Genomic DNA, 23,080 nt, shown 5'->3' with positions numbered 1-23,080 from the left:
AACACACACAAACTGCAACTGCAGTTTGTGTTCCAAGCTGCAAAACTCCAAACCCGTCTCCAACAGTTTTCATCAAGGGTTCATTCCCTAAATGCTGAAAAATTGTGTAAATGGGCATTTTTTTTAAGTTCACATTTATACTCTTGGCAGAAATGATAAACCGCTGCACACATTTAAATATATGTACATTTCTTTAGATGCTGTATCATTAAACACTTCCCTTAAATAATCTGACACATGCAAGTGCACAGCTGCATTATAAATAAACAAAACTTGCTGCATCATGAGGGCTTGATCAAATTATCTGATAGTTTTGTTCAACTGTCATTAGAATTGTTCCCACATTTAACAGCTATTGCACAGATTCTACAGAAAATGAAGAAGGGATTCAGTAGTTTGCTGTTCTCCACTACACTGCAATGTTATTTTAACTTCAGTGAAAAGTGCTGACAAGCAGTTGTGCAAGTTACAGAAACAAGCTAGATGGTAGTGATGGGAAATATTGACACAAAGCTGAACTGGGCACAACACAATTAAACAGTTAGTCTGGCTCTGTTTAAAGGTCTGCCTACAAGCACCTCCACAGCTCACTAATTAATAGTTATATCTTGCCAAGAAATAGTCAAGCAAATAAACCACCGTAAAACCACATTGTTTTTACACTTATGGTTTTGTATCGATTAAACAAATGAGATATAACATGTGATGGTGTCTTTCATATAGCTCAAACAAAAGTGGAAAACCTGCTGCTTTACTTGGCCAACAGACTCTGGAAACATGTTTGTAGGCTTTGCTGTGAATATTTAAAATTATATAGGCCAAAACACTTTTTGGCAAGTTTGTGTTTGTGTCAACGTCATGAATGCAAAAAAATGGTTCTGGTTCATTTGCTGCTGGATGTTCCACCCTCTTCACCAGCTAGTTGTTAACTTCATCTGTCTGCTGTGTGATGTTTGGCAGGCAGCGTACGGTTTATCAGCTGAAATCAGATGCCAGATGCTGCAGGAAATGGAGCTGATGAGAGCATTGAGCTGTAAATGTGCTGTTAAAGCAAAACAATGAGCTAAAAAAAGCTAATATGCTCCATTGAGCTGCAGAGTTGGTGATAAACTCATGGAAAGTGATGCACAAGCAACTACATTCACATGACATGTACTGTCGTCATTTGATTTTATAATATGTTAATATTAAAAATATAGATTAATGCAACTTTAAGAATTGATATAGTATCATTTCAGGAGCTTCCCTCCAGTTTTTCTCAACACGCTGTATTGTTTATTCACTGCTCTACAGCTAAATGTGCATATTTACAGCACTTCATTCCAAAATGAAAACCATGTATCCACCAACAAAACAATCCTAGCTTGTTCAATTTTGGATCAAATTGTTGCATTAATCTATAAATAAAGTCAGATGTTGCAACACACGTTTCCAAAACTCAAAGCCTGATGCGTGCTGGATTTTTCCTGGGCTGAAATGAAAATAAACTTCATTTCTGTGAGCTGATTCATCCAAAGCATTAGTAGGAAACAGATAGGATCGCTCCATTCACAGTCTGCTGCATATTCAAGACATGAACAACAAAACATCAGCCAGCCAATCTGAGACTGAGCCAAACACAGCAGCACTGAGCCAACAGCCTTATCAGAAAGTGACAATCTTCTGTCAGTACACTGAAAAGTCAGATGGATTTAATGTGAAGTAAGCATATTATTTCCTATACTCATATTACCATCACATATAAAGCAACCATTTCAACCCTTTAGCTCCATATTAGAACATTATTGGCGTGCAGAGGCTTATATCTTCACTCTAATTCTGAGGCATCAACATGCTTCAACAAGCTTGAACTTGCAAGCACAGCTGCAGCAGAAAGTCCTCATGCAGCCAGTTTACTCTGCAGCAGACCCTCGTCTCTAGAGAGATTTTTACAACACACAGCTGGAACCAATAGAAACAAAAATGAAACACACAAGTTTAAGGCAAAAAATATTTAGCACTTCAAAATTCACTCAATTTTCCTACAACTTGTCAGTTTTATTATTCATACACCACCGAGCAACTTTCCAAATATAAATAAAATTATCCTCGTGCTTTGACAATTTTGCTTTTCTCACATAACAAAACAGTGATCACTGGGAAGCGCTAAGGAAGGAGAGAAAGTATTCACTCACAACATGGTTATTTGATCTTTAAATCACCAGGAACAGGAGGTACACATCAGTATTTGGATCTGCATGCACCAGTAGTTACGGGATTAGGAAGACTTACCTGCTTTGTAGGCTATTGTGTTGGTTTTGGCCACAGACTTCTTATAACACAGGTAGACAGAGGAGCCCCACTGAAAACAAGATCAAAGTGGGAAAAGTTAGCATGTCCATTATGAATAACACAGGCCACCTTTGGACCAATCAGGATATCATATTTGAAGCTGTTCAATCACTCACCTTCAAAATTAAAATTCTAATGAAATTCGATGAAACTATACGAAACAGCAATTATGAGCATTATTTATAAAAAGCTTAATGTCTTCAAAACACCGTTGAAATGATTGTGTATGTTTTGGTCCATTATGACCTCCAGTGATGACAGTTCTCACCTTCCTGCAGGACTGAGTGAAATAGTGATCAGCTTGGTGTAAAGTTCCTGTTTTTAATACTTTACATTACTGGAGATTTTCCAGAGTTATTAGACTGATTTTCTCCCTTTCAGAAAATCATTGGATGCTTGAAACCGGCTGCAGATACAGTCGGTAGTTCATCACTGCTACCCTTTATTTTGAACTGTTATTAGAATGTAATTCAAGTGACAAGCAGGTTTAAAAAAAACCCTCCCTTTTGGTGCATTCAAGGATGTGGAAACATCTGAGATTTGAGAGTCAGCTGCTGAACACAAAAACCTTTTAAATACAACAAACAATCAAATTCATTTCACAAAGTGCCTGTTTCTTAGTTGTTTGTCATTCGGGCTTTGATCTCTAAGTACATATCAGTGAAAGCAATTCTTTCACAACAGACTGTGAGATCTTGATTACTGGAGTGTCTTATAAACCACTCGTGACATTTCAAAATGGCCTCTGTTTGCTATTACATGCAGAAAATTCTACGTTCTCAAATATTTTACAAAGTAACTTCAGACACAGACAGTGGAGATCTGTCAGGAAAGGAGGAGAGGACAGATGTACAACAAAGGTCCAAAGACAAATGTGAAGAAGGGGTTACAACAACACGGCCAGTGTCTCAAAAGGTAATCAGGATTCTGATGACAAAAAAACTGTGATGCAGAGTTCCCTCTGATGGATGTTCTATATGAAAAAAACAAAACAATTTGGAGGTACTTTATGTGAGTATTTTAATTTTCTGCTGCTTTCAACATCTACTCCACTACCTCTCAGAGGCAAATATTGTACTTTTTACTTTACTTCATTATCTTACAGCTGGAGTTATTTCACAGATTTCCACATCAGAATCAAGATTCTGCAAACAAAATGTGATGAGTTTATAAAATATGATACTGTGCTATAGATTGACCTCCAACAGTATCTAGCAAAATCGCTAAAATGTGGTCCACCCACTAGCCATAACAGTAAAATGCTGCTTATTTGTTAAAGCATCTATAATGACATCTATAATAATATTCCAGTTATACGATATACTTTTACTTGTACCAGAGTGTTCATACAGTGTGGTAATAAAGTAAAAAAAGATATGAGTGCTTCTTCCACCACTGAAAAATGGTTATCAATAACGTTGAGTACACACCAACACACATTTTCTGAACCTCAAAATTGCTCCTGATTTCCAGGCCAGAGCCTTGTATTGCTGCTCTGCCACCAGCTCTGTGTGTGTGTGTGTGTGTGTGTGTGTGTGTGTGTATGGATGAATGAGAGGTAAAATGTAAGGCCTTTTGTCAGCAAAGACAGAAAAGCACTAGTGCAATATATTATCATTCAATGAAAATCAATTCATGTGTGCCCAATCAAGTCAGTTGGTATAATTATCAGTAGACTAGAGAGTCCAGTACAAGAAATATTACCTCTCTAATAGGTTCAACATACACATCCCAATTAAAGCCCAGCAACACTCAGTCATGTGCATCTAGTCACTAAACTACTAGCATGTAGAGAGACACGTTGAAACATCTGATAAATGCATCTAGTTTTAGACAATTAGTCACAGTGAGGGGAAGATGGTCTATGGCAACTAAAAACCTCAATAAAAATTTAACAACTAGAGCTAGACATGGAAAATGCACCCAGAGCTTTGCAGAGATGTTAAAAAATGATCTTCACAGCTCCAACGTTAGTCAGATTGAAAAATTAGTGTAGCTAGATCGCAATTCTATCGTCAGAGCCTCAAATTCTCCTTCATGCACCACAAATCGGTGCAGATTTATATACTAACTCTAAGCACTTACTCTCTGCTTGACAAGATTTTAAGACACACATGCAGCCGCACACACACACATGCACACACGCACACACATGCACACACGCATAAATACTAGGTGAGGAGGAAACCAAACACAGGAGTAGAGGCCATAAAGTTCGAGGGAGAAGAAACAAGACCTGATCAGTATAAACACACACAGCATTAATAAACTTGCCTGTGGCAATGTAGGAGGGTTTTACACAATTTTCCATAATTGAATGCACTACCAAGTTCAAGTGACTTACCTAGGGGCTAAAATCTCTCTCATAACTACTGAAAAGCTGCAGTTAATTAAAAAAAATAATAAACAGGTGAGATGGAGTTTATGTCTCATTTCTCTGTTTTCACAAAGCCACAATAGGTTTCAGCACAGAAGACAGAGAAGCTCTACTTTACCAACACGACTCATCATGTCAAATTAAACAGCTGAACTTGAACTGAAGACAACATGGCAGCTCAATGTGTCAGTGTTTACTGTCTGGCTTACTCATAGTCATTGCAGTAAGGCTCAATGTCATCTTGTCCTGTTGACTGTATTTTTAAGCTCATACCACCAATTTAAGTCTCTCCTTTAAAACGTTCGGAGAAGGATTTGAGGAAAGTGAGGCATCGGAGTGGAGGATTCAAATCTCTGACAAGATGAGCACTTTCAGCTTGCTGAATTCAAAATGTCCTGGACTCACTTAAAACCAAACATCCACCATCATAAATTAATCCCTTGTTAGGATCAAGTTATTCTGTCCTGAAGAATGTGACATTTTTGAGGACTCTTCTCGACCTGAACCTTCAACCTTAGTTACCTCTATATTTTGTATAAAATGAACACATGTATATATATATATATATATATATATATATATATATATATATATATATATATAGACATAGTCAAGCATTCTATTGTAACACCAAATTCCCCCAGCAGGGGATTAATTAAGTTGATCTGATCTTATCTTAACTTTCCTTCTTTTTCAAAAATTAGCCTTAACAACTACGTCAGAAGCATGAGGAATTAAAGTTTGGCATATGCAGAAACAAATACAGTTTGCTGACTAATAAGGTGTCTGCGCTGCACTGTCATGTATCCATCCTGTTCCTGTGCTGTGGAAGCTGCACTCTTCATCTACCCTTCAAGATGATATGATTCTTGCGTTATGATTCTGAAGGACTGACATCAAAATGTGAACTGGACCAAGAAACACGTCACCAAACAGAATATAAAGAGGACATTATGAAAAGCAGTGTTATCAGTACGAGCGAGGGTCTCACCATGCTGCTGTTGAGATTCTTCTCCACCTTGCAGAAGGTGTGTGGGGGCGTCTCTCCCTTGCTCGGGATGATGATGCAGATGTCAGTGACGGCCAGGGCGGTGTGCGGCTGGCTCTCGGGCGCCCGGCGGTAGGTGACATAGATGCGCTGGGAGGAATTGCCGCTGATGTTGGCTGGTCGACCGGAGGGTGTGGTCTGGATGAGATGGCAGCCCTGCTTCAGTCGCTCCTTCCACTCATACAGCACGCTGCGGGGGGAGGCAGAGCACGGCAGTCAGCTTAACAAAACTCCACATCAATGTGTAGTTATTAGTGTGATTACCACACAGAATTAATCAACACAATATGCAGTTATGATCTCACTGGGCCAATTAGGTGGAGCTCCCCGTTTAAGTCTAACATTGGGCATTTATCCCAGTTTTCAGGGGCTGACAGAGAATGGAGTTGATTAAGCTTAATGTCTTCTTTGCAACCAGCAAAGCAGAATGGATGAGATTCATGAAATGAGAGAGAGAGAGAGAGAGATCTATGAGCTTATAAAGTGGCAGTCAGAGTGTACAGATGTCTTCTTAACTTCAAGCGTTGGGCCACTTTTAAACTTAATAAAATCTTCTCCATTCACAGCGGCTACACTTGCAGAAACAAGAACATATGAGGTAAAAGCTCAGTGCCATTAAGCTGTGTTGAGTTGTGGTTTGCAAAGTTTTTGATGGAAACTTACATGGAATCCTAAAACTGCAGAATCTCCTGTTTCACTTACAGTAAGTCTTCGGCATGGAAGTGCTTTAGCTTCTTTGTGACTCATAGTAATGACACCTCTCAGTACAACAACAATGTGTTGCCAGCAATGTGGAACGCAAATGCCATATTCCACGTCAGCTAAGAGCAACATGGCAGCTGACGTGAACAGTGAGGAGCTGCAGCTGCTTTCAAACCCAAACTTTTTTTTTGTTTATGGTGAACTAATCACCGAGTAAAAAATGACACCTTCTTCTTCTTTGGTATGTGTCGTTTACTGTGGTGAGCAAGTGATGGACAAAGTTGGGTGGGTGCATACTATGTGATGCTGTATTTAGAAGTGACATAAATGTAATATGTTTATTCACTGTCCCCTTCTTATCATGAGCATGCTTTAAAGTGGAGCACGCTTTGACTCAAATGTATATTTGATGTTGTTGTACAAACATATTTTAGAACACAATCATTTTTTAAATTGTTGTAGAGATTATTGTGTTGAAGAGTTGTTTCTATTTTTTTTTTCTTATATTTTGAGCATGATAATGTTTGACCCTAAAGCAAATCAAATGTCAGACAGTCCTCATACAGCATATGCATGTAGGCCTATGTACAGTACACTGTACACATTAACCCACTACAGCATTACAATTAGGCACAAGAGGGCACTCACAGAAACCACTTAGAGAACGAGTACTCAGAGGTACACAACAGGAGCAGTAATTTTAAACATCCCTCTTTGTGCTTCCAAAATGCACTTATCCTCCATTACTGTTTCAAGTGGAACTCAAAAGGCATTCTGTGGTACTATCTGAAGGCTGAAAAGAGAACAGAATTTAAAGTGGTCAGCTGGGGGATTTTTTGATTCGGTTTGTCTTTCGGGACTCATTGTTGTGGTGATTCTGCTCTGCTCGCCAGCTTCGCACTGTGCGCACATCTTTTTCTGCTGTGGTGCCAGACTGATCTTTGACCATGCAGCCCCGGCCATCAGACCAATGCAGCTGACATTCTTCCTTTATTGGCACAGCCGCCAATTCTGTATAATTTGAAACTGACCTTTGTGTTTGCTAAATTAGACCTTGAACACCTCTCCAAAAATCTGGAGTCGGGTGAGGTCAGAGTTTAGCGCAGTATTTTCTAAAGGGGCTGGTCTATATTTTAGGTAAGGTGGTCCACGTCAACTAGATAATAACACAATAAAACACTGAAACACTTCTGAAATAAAATATACATCTTCACACACACACACACTAACACACACAGATACAAATCAGCCTCCAATTAGTCCAACCAATGTCTGGGGAGTGCAGCCCCTCTGACCTATCAGCACACAAAAGCTGCTGATACTGTCTGAGTAGAGCCTGATAAGCACTGCACTCTGTAGTGTCAGAGGCCAGTATGAGGCTCCTTAGCATTGTCACCACCTGCCTCTGTCAGCTGGGAGTGTGAGAGCACTGAACAAACAGTATTGAATTCCCGCATTTCAAAAGATGCTGCTGAGGAGAACACCTGTAACAGCACTTCACACCTTTTGTTGCAAAATCACAATGAGGAACGGCCGCAAGGCAGACAGAAAGTGGCTGCTCTGGAAAACTGCTGCACGGGAGGAATTTTCCGGCATAGCAGAGCAGTTTCTGAAGGCAGAGCACTTCAGCTTTCAGAACAGACACGATATGGACCGGGATTTCAAAGATGCACTCCTCACTCCCAAAAGCAAGGACAGAGTTTCATGGTAAGTTAGAAAGCTAACAGCAGCGGCTGATCATGACTAGAAATGAGCCAATAATTGATATATTGTGGAGTTTTTTTTCACTTCAGCCAAAAAGTAAACATTGTTCGAATGTTTGTCGAAGTGCCTTTATTGTGAAAACATCATCATTTTCGGTTAAATTTCCTGGTGTACATTGTGAATATAGAGATAAAGAGACACATTTGTGATTATAAGGACAAATGGATTCTTCAGTCTAGATTCTGTGGTCAATGCAACCAACGCCAAAGCACTTCTACCGAGCAGCGCATCCAGAACTGGTTAAAAGATGTAAAGATGCAGGGACAGAAAAGAATGCGTCTACCTTTACCTGTCTGCTATTATGGAAATACAATCGATCTTTCTCCACAAAATTCACACAGAAACTCAGACTTTACGTAGAACAAGCAGGATTCTATGCAAATTGGAAATAAGTTTTGTTTTCTAAAAACCACTTAGGCATATTCGAGTCATTTGCCTATTGACGGCTGGATAACAATTTGGCTACGTAGCTTTAGTCTGAGGCAATGCTATAACTGAGTGGGGCTGCTGGCCAGTGGGACTGCTGTGATTTGCATTACACTGCAGGAAGACTTTATACAAACCTTTTAAAATTCTTCACTGTGGTTAAATAACAACATGTTTTTGGCTACAGTAGCAGCAAGGCTCAAAGGATGCCACTGTCAGTCTGTCAGTCCACCACGTTTGTCCAGAATGGAAACTTCCCGACTTTTACTCTTGCATCACCACGGTTGACATTTTTGTTTTTTGGTGAAATACTATTGGATGGGTTTCCCTGAAAGTCAGACATTTATTTCTCCCTCAGAATGAACTGCTAGAACTTTGATGACCCCTTGACTTTTACTCTAGTGTCATCATCTGGTTAAAATTTGGATTTGTTGATTTTAACTTTAACAACTATCCAGAAAACAACTGACATTCTTCCCATCCTCAGCTGTATTTTGTGCTCAATTAACAAATGTTAGAGTATCATCTTGCTAAAATAAGATGTTGAACATGGCAAACATTTTACACTAGTCACTGTGAGCATGTTAGCATGCTGACTTTAGCATCTGGCTCAAATCACCACACTATTGCTGCAGAATGGATGTGCACTATTGGCCTTGTTAATATACACAATGTGTTTTGTTGCCTTTCTGAAAAAACAAAAAAACACTCCTTTTGCGCTTACCCCAGGTCAGTGAGTGGCGGCTTGTCGCGACCGCGCCTGTAGCACAGGAAGATCTGGGGTGCCATGAGGCCACCAGTATTAAGATCAGCCGAATGGCCGGTTGGTGTTTCCTCTATGCAAGTGAACCCTGGTGGCACCTCCTCGCCCATCGAACGGATTACCACTGCCACATCGGTGATGGGCGCCTTTGGCTTGGCCGTCTTGTGGCAGACGTCATCAAAGTGGATCTCCTGGTCCAACGGCTTGGACGGGTCCGTCAGACCGGCCACCACGAAGTAGTCGGCTACACGAGGGCCTTTGTCCTCCATCATCTCCCATCCCCGCCAACCGCCTTCACAGAGGGAAAGAGGAAGAGAGACATAGTGACACAGAGAGGGGAGAGAGACAGGGAGGGGAGATTAATTTTCGTTGTGGTAGCAGGTACAGACGCGTCCTTCCTATGGCAGTAAAATAAAAAATCTGACAGTCATAAATCTTACTGAGTGGAGGCCAGTGGAAGGGCAATCGAAAAGAGGGTAAAACCTTGAGGTAGAGAGGGGCTACAACTAGGTACCAGGTAACTACTTGCAGTTTAGGCAGTTAGCTGATGATCTTTGATCAAATGGACTTTAGTTCACATGACCAGCTAAAGGTTCAGCGTCCTGGCTCAAGGTCACTTTGACAAAACACTCTGATGAGGACAGAACATCGCTGGTGTCGAGGGTTTTGAACCTTTAATTCTAAAACCTGAAACAGCACAGTTAAAGCCTGGCTGGCTACACAAACCTGAGTGCGCATTTTAAAAAGGAGCATTGAGGTCTTTCTTCACACTTGACATTTTTCCTTAATTACAAGACGGTCCCACATAAAAACCTGCAGATTAAAAGCCTTGTGATATCATGGAGCTTATTATGCAGGGTGATAAAAGGCAAACAGTAGTTTCCTAAGGAGGGCATGTCCTGGCTGCATCATCATCTACACTTTCTGACGAAGCACGGATTGAGTGGTATACCAACATGGACAGAGAACAAGTTAGCGCTACAGAAACATCCCTGATGTCACCTACAAGCAGAAAATAATGAAAACAGAACATTTTGCAATGATTAGGTTAACCTCAATAAAATCTTAACCTGATAAAAAGCTGCTTTGAGTGAAGGAATGTTGTTTTTTTTCTGCCAGAACATCAAAAAACTTCAGTCTTCAGCAAAAAATGCCACCTAAAAACAACACTGACACCAGTCATAGCTGTGACCATTTCAGTCAAGCAACTGTTCAAATTTCCAAACAGGAGGGCATTTTCTGTCTCAGAAACAGAGGGAGGCTCTACAAACACATCCACCACCCGCTAAGGACAGCCAGTGAATCTTAAAGTCCAGTGTTACTTTGATCGAGCGCTGCAATTGACCACGGACTGTTTGCTGTGTCATGATCACGGTGCCATTTCAAGCAAACAGAGGAGCTGGGAGCACCGAGGTCAGAATCGGAGAAAAAACTACTACAACATTTGGGGCCAAAGACAAAACTGAGAACAAAAATAATGGTGGTAGGAGAAACTGTGGCTTATCTACAAAGAGCAGCTGCTGGAGGCTTTGCCAAAAATGTTAAATGTGTTAAAGTTGTGTTGCCGCCTTCACTTAAAATGCAGTTTTTTGCCACCTTGATTTAATTCAGGAGAATTGGTTTCATTGTGAGGAAATTTCGTTGAAATATGAAATGACAAAACACATTTCCTTCAGACAGATTAACTACTGTAACTCTATACTATATACTAAACTCTCTCTGTGTCAGATCAATAGACTTTTCTACTGCTTCAGGCCGTGTGCACATTTCCTTACTGATCAAAAAACACTGAACTTCTCACAGAATACTAAGACATAAAAGATATCATTGCAGTGACACATAAGGATACATACTGTATATATACTTGACTAATGAAAGAAAAGCTGTGAATAAGATGAAGTGTAAAAATGGTTCACCATCTTACTGTGGCTATTTCTAGCCAATTATTTTTCATTCTACAGATATTAGTGCCTGTAGCCCTGACCCTGATGTAACAGCATGTGGCTATAGAGCAGTTACATAATATTCTTCCAATCTCTTCTTGAAAAAGGCAGGTCTACATTTTGTATTAAAGTCTAACAAAATGCCAAAGTGCAGAAGAACAAAGACATACTGCGAGCCAGCTTTGTTTTACAGTGGACTTTTTATTTCGTTGGCAGCCGCTGGGTGTGGTGGTGTAAAGTCTCAGTCTGCCTCAGTGACCAGATTCATCACTCAACCTCTTGACACTCGAGCCCCCGGGACACGAGTTTCTCTCTGTGGGTTCAAATGAAATTTTACCCCTGACAGTGCTCTCGCTCTCCTCCCGGTTGGTCATGCAAAAACACAAGAATACATTGGGTTCATGACATCTGAAATCAGGAGGTGTGAGAAATGTGTAGCTGCACAGCAAGTACACAGATTGGATGCAAGAACAAGGACACAATCCAAACATGTCTCTCATATAAACATCACTTTGCACTGATGGCAAACAGAGGATGTGAAAGATGGTTTATTTCTTTAAAAACACTCCGAAGTTGGTGTCACAGTCTGTGACAATTTCTCACCCAGATAGTGATTTCATTGCGAGCAGACTTTGAAATCCAACAGTTTCTGCTAAATTTAACTCTGAATAATTCAACTGGACAGGGTCTATGATTCCAATCATATGCAGTAAGAGGGTGTGAGAAGACAGATTTAATTAGCAGGGTGTATCAGCTAGTGAAAATGCGATTGCTCAGGGGAAAAGGTAAAGAAGCTGCCAACTCTAGTCTGCGTGATGCTACACTAACAAGACCTCAGCTGCCACCTCAGATACCTGTGCATAAACCACTGTAATACCTCCAGTTATTCTCCTCACCATCAGAGACTATTGTAAGTCAAGAAGAGATCAAAGTGACTATTCTGACCTCTAGCAGGGAATCTCCTCCATCTGTACTTTTCGTCTTTGTCTTTGATCAGCCAGAGTGATGAAAACATTTCAAGTAAAAGTGTCCTTGTTACACATGTTGCTGCCAAGTTATCCTGGATAAAATCACACAGACTGAAACTCGCGTCATCCAGGCTGCCGGCACATGGAACTGAACCCCATTTGTTTTTTGCTATGTTTCTGTATTTTCTTCATTGTCAGGTCCCATTGTTTCAGTCTAATGAGTACTTCTGTCTGTACTTAGCTGTTTTACACACAATATTTGGGGGAGGAATGGGTTTGTTTACATAAATCAAACTAAAGCTGGGTGTTTATTGGTATAATGAAATAATATTTGCTGTGTCAATGAGCCAAGCTTATGTCCAAACAGAGCGATTTGCGTTTCTGTCTTTGGTTATCACTTCCAGCTATTGACAGATGGTGAGAAAATGCTGCTTCACTGTGTCCTGTACTGGCTCCTGCACTCAGATTACAAATGCACTTCAACTCATCACTTCCTCCCTGTGAGAAGCTGATCAGGAGACAGTCACAGTGAACTAATTTTCTGTGCCAAATGATGTCTGGTCAGCACCGATAAGGAGTGAAGAGAGTTAGGTCGATCTCCGCCGTTGGTCCTTCTATTCCTTATATGGCACCAGGACATTCAAGCCTAAGACTAGATACTGACCGTGCTGCTGGGGAGTAACTGGTTAAACTAAGAGTGACCACAAGAACTGCACATCTGCACAGCATCCTGAATCCTGGACCACAGACTACTTTCAACTTCCCGTCCAATTCACAGAGCAGTCTCATAAATGTTCCTGAGACACTCATGTTGCAGCATAACGTAACACCCAGAGGACAGGATGTGAGACACGTGCTCACTTCTCTTTCACAAAAGTTGACTTGGGAATTGAACACATGACAAAATACACAAAATACAAAAGAGAGTCCTCTATCATTTCAAAATGACAGCATGTCCGCTGCAGCACTCAGCTGGAAACTCAGCTGGTTTAAACAGCTATGCTACATGAATATTTTTTTAAAAATACTTCAGTTTCAATGTTTTGTCAGGGTCTTCCCTTCTTTCGGTTGAGTGACCGAATTTGTGAGACACGAGAAAAACAACAGCATAAGTAAAATGTGAAATAATATGTGGGGGAAGCTCATAGCGGTGGGACAAACACACACATTGCCCTTGCATCTTCACACGTGCTCACAACCCTCTCTGCCATTAAAAGCCTACATGTGAGCATGTGTCTGGAAAGGCTGTCCAACAGCCTGAAGAAGAGGTGAGACTGTGTGTGCGTGTGTGTGTGCGTGTGTGTGTCAGCACAAGGTCCTAGGGTCACATTCTTGTCTTTCACAGGCACGATGAAAGGCAGAAACTAACGTGGTCAACATGTGTGGTTTGGTCAAGAGCAGAACAACCACATAAAACTATAAAGCCAATTCAAGTTCAACTGTTCTTCATCTAAATCACATTGAAAGCATATGTTGTACATAAGAAAAATAAATATAAAATCATCTGCAACATATAATGAAGGGCGAGGCTGGATTAGACAGGGTGTTGACCAGTACAGCAGCTAACTCATTTCTTGCAAACGACTGCTGCTTTATTGACCCAGAGGCATTTTGCATGAGACTCTCCTCACAAAAACCAGACATGGGTATTGTTTCATGGAACAGACAGTAAGCATAGTTAACTCTTCACTTACCACAAAACTGTAACAAAAAGCCAAAATGAAAAAAGATGTTGACCTAATTTATTGCAGTCCCATGGCTGCAAAGCAAGGGAGAGCTCTGCAGTGTCACCTTCCAGATAGAGTGACCACAGAGATACATGACAAGCCAAAGAATGATACTCACCCTTGCCATGCTGTCAGCCTGCTAAAAATACAATGCAAACCAAAGCAGCACTTCTGTTGCACACATTACATAAAGATTGCTTATATATATAGCATATGTGGGACACTGAAATGAAACTGCTTCTATTGTCTTCAACCTGCTCACTCTGCCTGCCCTACATTTCAAGAAAAGAATAAATCAACAATGCTGACTTCACGACAGAGACACAGGTGACAGAATGAAACATAAATTCCAGTTCCTACTCTTACTAACTGAGCCATCAGTCAATATTCTTGTACAGGAGAATGCAATGATACATGGGTTACAGAACAAAAGCTGTCCCACTGAGAGACATTCGTAGCATGCTGCATTGACATGATGATGAAACCCTGAAAAGAAAAGAATCTTTTAACATTGACATCACATTGAAATGCTCTGTGCAGAACCTGTTACCTTCCAGATTTACAATTTTGGAAAAAAAAACAAAACATTTTCTTCCAGAAAGCCTTAAATGCAGGTGATCAAAAGTGCTGAGAAGACATAACAGTGCGAAACGCCCATCTATTGTGTATCTAGTCCACGGATTTTCATGCACAGATCATCACTGGATTCCCTCCCAGGAACTGCATGCAAAAGATGCAGAGTTGTGACTCATGCTGAGCATGACACATAAGAATACAAATCTGCTTCACATCTTAAGTGGTCTAATCCAAATATCTTAATTTGCTGGCTGCCCTACTTCTCCCCTGGCAGACTGACCTGGAGGGGAAAGCTTGAGTTGGTCTCAAGGTAAACGCCCAGAAAGAAGTCACCACCGACTCCTCCCAGCATAAAAAGTTGTGAAAATTTAAGGGACGATGTGCTCAGGCCCAAGCCTCTTTAAAAGGTCACTGGAGCCCTTCAGTGGTCCTGAGGCACTACAGATAATATTTATGTGTTTCTGAATCATTTATGACGTGGGCTCATTCAGCACAAATGCTTTAAGAGATGGTTTTCCCCGAGTCTTTGCGGACTATTTGTCTTTGTAAAGCTGAAATCAGCATTTGGCTGCAGAGTGCCTTAAATGATGTGGTTAACTTGCATTAAATGTGCTTTACGACATGTCACAGCTGGATGCACAGATTATCTGGGCTCTGTCTGATACTCTACAGTAATCACACAGGGTAGAGAGTGGTGAGGGAATGAAGTAGACTTGGTGGAAAAGCAACACAGCTCAGAAACTTAAAACTTGGCCACAGGGCCTTGTGCCAGAGCCATAGACAAAGCTTCCCAGGCCAAACTCACTGACTTGTAACCACAGCAGGAGTTCAGGGAGGAGTTCGATAAGATGTCCAGACCTAACAGGCCTTCAGTCGCTTCCATGAGGGTTTTGTTCAAGGCAATGTGACAAGGGAACGATTTCCAGCTGTCACGAGTTCACGAGAAGCGGGGCCATAGAAACTCATCAAAGGGACTCTCGTTCGAGTCTCTGACGGCCCATTCGCTGCTCTCGGCTCCAGCTGTATAGCCCAGAGACAGCCACAGCAGGGCAGACACGTGGAGGAGGTGAAAAGGAATGTGCTCAGGAACATAAACACAAGCCAGTAGGAAGCCTCACTAGCCAAGCATCTGCTTCTAGTTAGCCCAGAGGGGTGGGCGTTTGGCTCTTGCGCCTTTTAGCGGCATCAGAGGAAAGATGTCTGTGAGAAATAAGTTTAAGGTTTTTCCATGCAAGTCTCTACACCTAACTTGTTTAACTTATTCAAACAAATGCTGAGACAATCAATCTGTCCCTGTAGCCAAACATCTTTGACACACCTGAGTTAAATGTGATGGAGTTAGCACTGGTCCTGACATAGTTGCATTGTCTAAACTCCCAGCTCCAAAACCAACAGTCAAAAGAATTAAAAACACAAGCTAAATATCTACAAAGGAATGGGCGGCAATCTTCACACTCTACAAGCTTTGTGTATGAAAACCATTTCCATATTTACTGAAGGAAATGCATCTACTTCCAGCTAATTTGGCAGATAACCACACTCTTTCTGGTATCACCATCACTTTAATTAGACAACAGCTAGCATTACATATGCTCCCTAATTGCTCTTAGATGGAGTGAATGTGCATGTGTATCAAGGAGACAGTATGAATAGGAGATAGCTGAATTGGATACATTAACCTTTGCCGACATTGTATTTTTAATTAGGTATGTAACTATTTGTTGCTGTCAGTTTGTTTTTAGTCTGTGCATTCTTAAGCAGCAGTGCTTTTTCATGATCGGAAACAAATATTCCCTTGGGGACTAATAAAGTCAGTCTTATCTTACAACCACCCATCATTTAGACAGTGCCCCATTTTCTAACAAGGTAACAATAAACATGGTGTTCCCCATAAATTATGCATTCCCCCACTGAGTCAGTCACAAATATCCACCCTGCTTGGTCCTATAACTGTGGCTCCCCACCTTAGGCCAATCAGTGTCAAAGGGAAAATGGACTGAGAGTGGTATAATTCTTGGAGTTTTTGACAAAACCCAGTTGACGGTGCAAAGCTGCAGTGTGTGAAATGCCAGAGCACAGTACTCAGATGCAAACTTCCTGTATGTTTGGTTTAGTCGATTCTCTTTAAGATGCCATATACGAAACACAGATGGGTGGATGAATGGATAAACATGAAGCAGAATCCAGAGATACAAATTAATTAGTTGGTAGTTGGTAAAGCAGTGGAGGTGGTTGGTGGATTTCGAGTCCTTTAATCATTATGACAAATGGATGAAAACTTTAGCTGACAGACTGCAGTGTCACCAAGTGCTGAAAACCAAATAACTGTACAAATACTCCAGAATTATCATATTCAGAGCAAATTTTCATACATTTAAATTCAGACTGCAGTGCACACAAAACTGAGTTTTTTGATGTCACAGTGACCTTTGACCACCAAAATCTAATCAGTTCATCCTTGAGTCTAAGGGGACATTTGTGCCAAATTTAAAGAAATTCAGAGAAATGGGACGGACAACCCAAAAGCAAAATGCCTCCTGCCAGCGCTTGTGCATGAAGACTTATACTCTGAGACAGGGGTAAATAAACATATAAATGCAATAATTCTAATACACCAAGCAACAGAAATTAAACTGGACATTGTAACTTGCAACCCACATGATGAAATGAAAGAAGTTTTAAGCAGCAATGCCAGGATCAATTTTGATACAGACCCATTTTCTTTCTGCTTGCAGGATGTCAGCAGACTTACAGCAGCCACATTACATTCACATGAGAATCATTCTAAGAACCTTTTTGGGATTGTTTACAACAGTTCAAATAAATTTAGGCAAATGTTTGCCAAAGTTTTGCTGAAAATGTGGGACAACCGATGCTGTGCTATGATGGTTTTACTTCAGAACTTCAAGATAGCACTTATCAGCATCATCACAACAGGTGTTGACAGTGACTAGATATACAAAGTTAAAGGACGCCTTTGGGAAACAAGTATCTTAATCCACAGAAGCCTTCATTTTTACATTTCTCTCATTATTTCTACTCTAGAGGCTGACAGAAGATGCCTCCTGAATAACCAAGGAGATCTCCAAGGAGTGTCTCAGTTTTGCAAAATGCACAACAACAACAAAGACTTTCAAACATGCATCAAGGTTACAGTACAAAAAAAAGGTGCTGCTTTATTCAATGACGATAGCAAAGGTTTAGCAGCAGCTATGGCACTTATTTTTAGCTCCAGAATACTACAGAATATCCTCCTTGATTTCATATTAAATCTTCAAAGTTAAGCACTTGTCAAAGGAGGAGTAAGATGCTCAGGGTCGGGCACTGAGGTTTTATCCATTAACACTCACTACTTCCCTTTACATGAGCAATGTGACTAATGTAACAGATCATAAAGTTATTAGCTATGTAGAGAGGAGGCTCAATGGGTAAAAAATGGAAATAACAATGTCAGGGATAGCAATTTGCACCCTGCTGGGATGAACCTATACCAAACATGAATATGCTAATGGTACTGTGAGGTGCTTCAGTATAAACACACTGGTGAGCACACCAAGTGCCTTGAAAAACTTTGTGCAAGGTCTTGACCTAAATTTCAAAAGATGTTTTGAGATTATGTTTAGAGCGATCTTTCTCTCTTGGTGTGAGTGAAGACTGTGATGTGTTTGTTATGGATAATTAAGCACAAACCATGATGGATGGTGATGCAGCAGGGTGAGACGCAAGTGACAGACTTTACCTGCCAGCAACTGATTATAACAACATGACAATCTGATTAAATCTAGAAAAAAGAAAACAAAAAAAAAGCAAAAACCCATTTCTTGTTCATCTCATGGAACAAATAAGCTTCCATTTCCTCCAAATGTATCAATCAATACGACTCAGGGATGCTTGTCAATATAATAGTCTGACCAATAATGGATTTTTAGGGCTGGTACCAATATCAACGTTTGTGTTTTAAAGATCCAATAACAACATATCAGCTGATACTATATGTTTAGACAAATACATAATATAAAACATATCCATTCCTCTAAATGTGTTTTATTAAGAATTCCGACCTCAATGTGAATTCAAAGAAGCATTTTGCAGTTGAAAAAAGTCAATCAATCGTCATGGCTGCACTATTTCTAAATAACTTGAAACAAATTTTATCATTTCTTTTCTATTTTTATAATTTGTACACTTGACCTATTTATTGGATAATGCCTGCAGAGTGATGCTGCAAAACGAGGGAAGGAGGGATGCAACAATGGTCCCTCTCTGGACTGCAACACTGATATGATTATATCCGCAATAAGCTAGGAACAGTATATATCTCTATATCTCTCTATATCTCTATATATATCTAATCCTAACCGATTCATCTATCTATCTGTCCATCTATCTATCAATCTATCTACCTATCCAGACAAAACACAACCCCCTGGAATTTTACGCTCTAAATCTATTTTTTCTGTTGTATGCCAAGTATACCATAATCTCCATGGGTACCCATTGAAATGACACAAATGTGGAATGAAGGGCTGGACACTTCAATAACACTTTCACTCCACTAACATCCTGCATCTGGTGTGAATGTGGAGCAATAATGGACAATATGTTACATGCTGCCATTTAAGTGAGTTTTTGGTCCAGGTGGATTGGTGGATTGAGGTACAGAAGCACTGCTGAAGTGTTATTTTCTAACATTACATCTTTTTACTCCATGTGCTGAATGCTCCTCTGCAGCCTGACTTTACCAATAAAGGCTTGGATGTCAGAAGGAGCCATCTGTTGGGCCTCCTACAGATTCTGCACTCCATGTCAGTGACATTTATGCTAACAGCTGCAATCCACCATTTAGGCACGAAAGTAACTGAAAAATCATCTACAGGGTGACAAAATGATATGACCTTAAATGCATTTCAAGGTAATATTTCAGTATACAGGTATTCAGGTAAATACTGGGATACTACATACTAATTCCCAGGCTTCAAACCTACACAAGAGGTTACCATCCTGACTCTGTGTACAGTATTAGCAGAGGGAAGTGCTAATACAGAGCCTTGTGGGAATTAATACCATGTCTCCAGGAAACCCGATCTCACCAACCTGCCTCCTCTCCCAGCCTGATCTTTTAATTCCCTTGTTGGCAGAAAACCATTCTTGAGGCTGCTGTTTTGCCTTCAAGTCAGACAAAGTCAATTGTACAAACATACGCGTTTGTTTCCCAGTGTGACCTCTTTTTATTTGCAGCTTGTTAACTTCGGAGTCTGGTACTTTTGATGAAGTGACATTTTTAGTCTCCCCTGATAAACACCCAGTTCTGTGAGAATGATGAAAAGAAATGGAAGACAGTGCAGAATAATCCTTTACCCTTGTTAACCGAGTAGACCACACAGCGGTGGCAGCAGCAGAATAACGTGAGAACCAGACAATTACAGCCTTCACCAGTGGAGACTTACTGTGGCAAGCCTACATCCAAGAAAGTTTCAGTTAAATCTGTTGAATGAAAAGTCTCCACAAAGTAGGAGAGAGCGGAAAATTAGACTTTATGTATGAAAAAATGATGCGTGTATATTACAGAAAATCTGCAATACACTTTGATCAACGTGGGGTTTATTTTGACACTGATTGTCTGCTATAGATATTTCAGATATAGTTTTCTCATTCAGTAAGTTAGAATTTACTGCATTTGAAATGTGGAGCGATAGAGTACAATGTTCATGTTGTATTGTATCTAACTAGATATTAGCAATAATGTGTACTGCAGGTTTGTTTTTACTATAAACTGCTTCATAGTTGTCACAGCAAGTTATGCACTTGTATGTCTACCCTGGTCTTTCTGCCTGTTTCCATGCTTAAGTACTCAGTGCTTTGTTCTGAATCTGAAACAGTGGTACCAGTGGAGCTATGCTTGCATCTTTCCAATATACCCCTTCAGTCTGAACCCCTGTCCAGCTCAAAGAGGTCAATCAATTCTTTAAACTGCTCTTAACAGAACCAAACTGTATTTACTCAGTTCACAAATACTGCAATTTCCCACAGAGAAAAGGCGCAAACAACTGAATTGAGTTGATTCTCACTTTAGATGAGATCAGTGCCCAACTCTTAAATTCATCTTGTCTAACACCAGATGCCACCCACCAACTGAGGACACATCCTGCCTTTCTCTCCACAGACAATACTCTGATCTTACAGCTAATTAGTGTTTGTGGATGGTATTCCCTGGGAACATGTAATCCTGTTCTCAGTTGTTCTGCACGAAAATCTATAGCAGCTTTTCTTTTCTAGTCCTGCATCTCCTTTTGGCTACATTGCATAAAAATGGCAATCACGCTGTGCTGTGACCTTCAGGCTGACACAATATCTTGAGTCACTGAAACATCAGTTCTGCTTCCCACAAGTCTTGGTACTATAATATTATCTTTAAGGAAGAATCTGCAGTGATGAAGGACTGGATATCATCAATATTTGTTGTGTGCACTCATGACTGCGTCTGTATCAAAAACTTGACACCAAATTCTTGATTAATCTTTTTAATTGATCCGATATTACCTACTTTCATAATTCTTTTAAATGTATTAATTGTTTCATTTAAGCAAAGCTTCCTGTATACCTGTTAGTGTACAAATCAAGCAGAAGCATTTGAGAAGTTTGGCTTATTTTGTTGACAGTTCTTGTAGAAAAGAAGTATATTAAGCAAAGTATAGAAAGGTATTGTTTGTTTACTGAAACAAAAGGTGTGATAGATCTACCTGTGAGGGCTTTCAAACAAACTGTCAGCTGGATGCAAGTATGTGATTTTAGAAAACATCTCAGGATAAATATTTCTATATGACTCAACCAAGTTAATAATTCATTATTGATATCCTTTAAGGAAATATGCATCTAAAAAACAGCTGTTGGTGATGTACTGGGCTTACTTTGCTGTATATTGGCCACATGTAAACAGTGTTCTGGCATGCACACATATCTGCAGCAGCTTGATCCAAGTGTAGAAAAGATATTTCAGCAACAAACATATACAACAGATGTTTCAGTATCATCTCTCAGAACCAAAGAGCAAGGGCTTCTTTGTAGAACCACCATGTTGCATCAGTCAACAACCACACAGAAATCACCAGAAACAAAACGAGCAATTTTAACACTCACAGAAGCAGGAAATAGACCAGAATGCAAAAAGCAACTGTCTGTCGTTTGCAGCAGTTACATCTCTTGCACTGTTGCTCTACTGTTCTACCATTTCTATTATTCCCCACAACTGTGAGTATAAACCACATCTGAATGCATCAAGCTGTTTTGACGGTAACCTCTATAAACATACATCTGCAAAATGAATGCAGATTCTGTAGGAAAGGGACAAGATTTTGGTATCGAAGTGTTTCGGTTTCAATTTGTAGTCCGAGTAGTATTGACCAATCATGTTCGGATGGGCTTTTGATGCATGCAGGTAAACAGTCCGTGTGGAGAGCAAAAGAGACAGAACTCATTAGATTAAATGTAAACTCACAACCCACCAGCTATCTAGACTGTTTTTATTTAGATTTAAATCATCTTTTTTTTTAAATTATCTGCATCATACACAGACATCTGTTAATAGAGACACAGCCGACACACTGTCCGGACCTAAAGCAAGTTGTTAATCGGACTATAAACAATAACCGCTGTACAGAAGAAGAGGTCTTGGCCTGGATATCCGCTATCTGCTAACGGAAGCCCCAAAACATTGGCGGTTGCCCCCAGAGGCTAAATCATTGACATACGATTACTAATGGGTTCCTAGATTGCTTTGACGCAAGTCAGACAAAAGTAAAGCATCAGTGTAAAAATGCTGTCCCACGTCCTTAGAGACTAGGAGGCCTGTTGTGTTGGAAACCACCTGAAAGGATCAGTATGTACTATAAGTTTAGGGGGATCTATTTGCAGAATATGGCAGTAATGGAATACAATATTCCTAAGTATGCTCTCGTTAATGAAAATAAAAATCGTTGTCTTTTTATTACCTTACAATGAGATCCTTGTACCTGTAGAGAGAGCAGGTCATCTTCCATGGACATGACATGTTTCACCACCATGTTTCGACTAGAGCTCAGAACAGGCAAACCCCACACTGGCTCTAGCCTTTTGTGTTTATTGTGAGTTTCACTGCTATCGTAGGTTCTCCTACATGCGTGGAAATGGAGGGGTGAGACAAGAGGTTTTCAGTTGATTGCAATCTGCAACCTCACCACTAGATACCACTAAATCTTACAAATCGGTCCTTTAAATTATTCATTTGCTTGATTATGGTGGAACTTAATAATAATCATTCTGACAGCTAAATTAGGCTGTAAACTCCTGCAGCTTTCAGCTTCCACATCAAAATGCAACAACCTGTGTGCATCACTGCTGCTGGAGAGGGTAAAATTTAAGGTAAGCAATGAGCATTTTTTCTTTACAATCTGTGAATATCAGAGCTAGTTCCACTGTG

The 23,080-nt window shown here is 40.2% G+C and overlaps 1 protein-coding gene across 1 annotated transcript in view; it reads right to left on the bottom strand.

Annotated features, from left to right (window-relative positions):
* LOC121622336 (C-myc promoter-binding protein-like) overlaps positions 1–23,080 on the bottom strand; it is a 66,023-nt gene that overhangs the window by 40,325 nt on the left and 2,618 nt on the right. The window contains exons 2-4 of the mRNA XM_041959572.1: positions 9,373–9,703; positions 5,700–5,946; positions 2,272–2,341 (exon numbers count right to left, since the gene is read on the bottom strand). Of these exons, the coding sequence (XP_041815506.1) occupies positions 2,272–2,341; positions 5,700–5,946; positions 9,373–9,683 (628 nt within the window). The 5' untranslated portion in view covers positions 9,684–9,703. The remainder of the gene's footprint in view (positions 1–2,271; positions 2,342–5,699; positions 5,947–9,372; positions 9,704–23,080) is intronic.

The sequence above is a fragment of the Chelmon rostratus genome, chromosome 1, assembly GCF_017976325.1.
Source record: "Chelmon rostratus isolate fCheRos1 chromosome 1, fCheRos1.pri, whole genome shotgun sequence".
Taxonomy (NCBI): Eukaryota; Metazoa; Chordata; class Actinopteri; order Chaetodontiformes; family Chaetodontidae; genus Chelmon; species Chelmon rostratus.
Note: the sequence above shows the minus strand (reverse complement) of the source record. Positions and strands in the feature narration are given on the sequence as shown.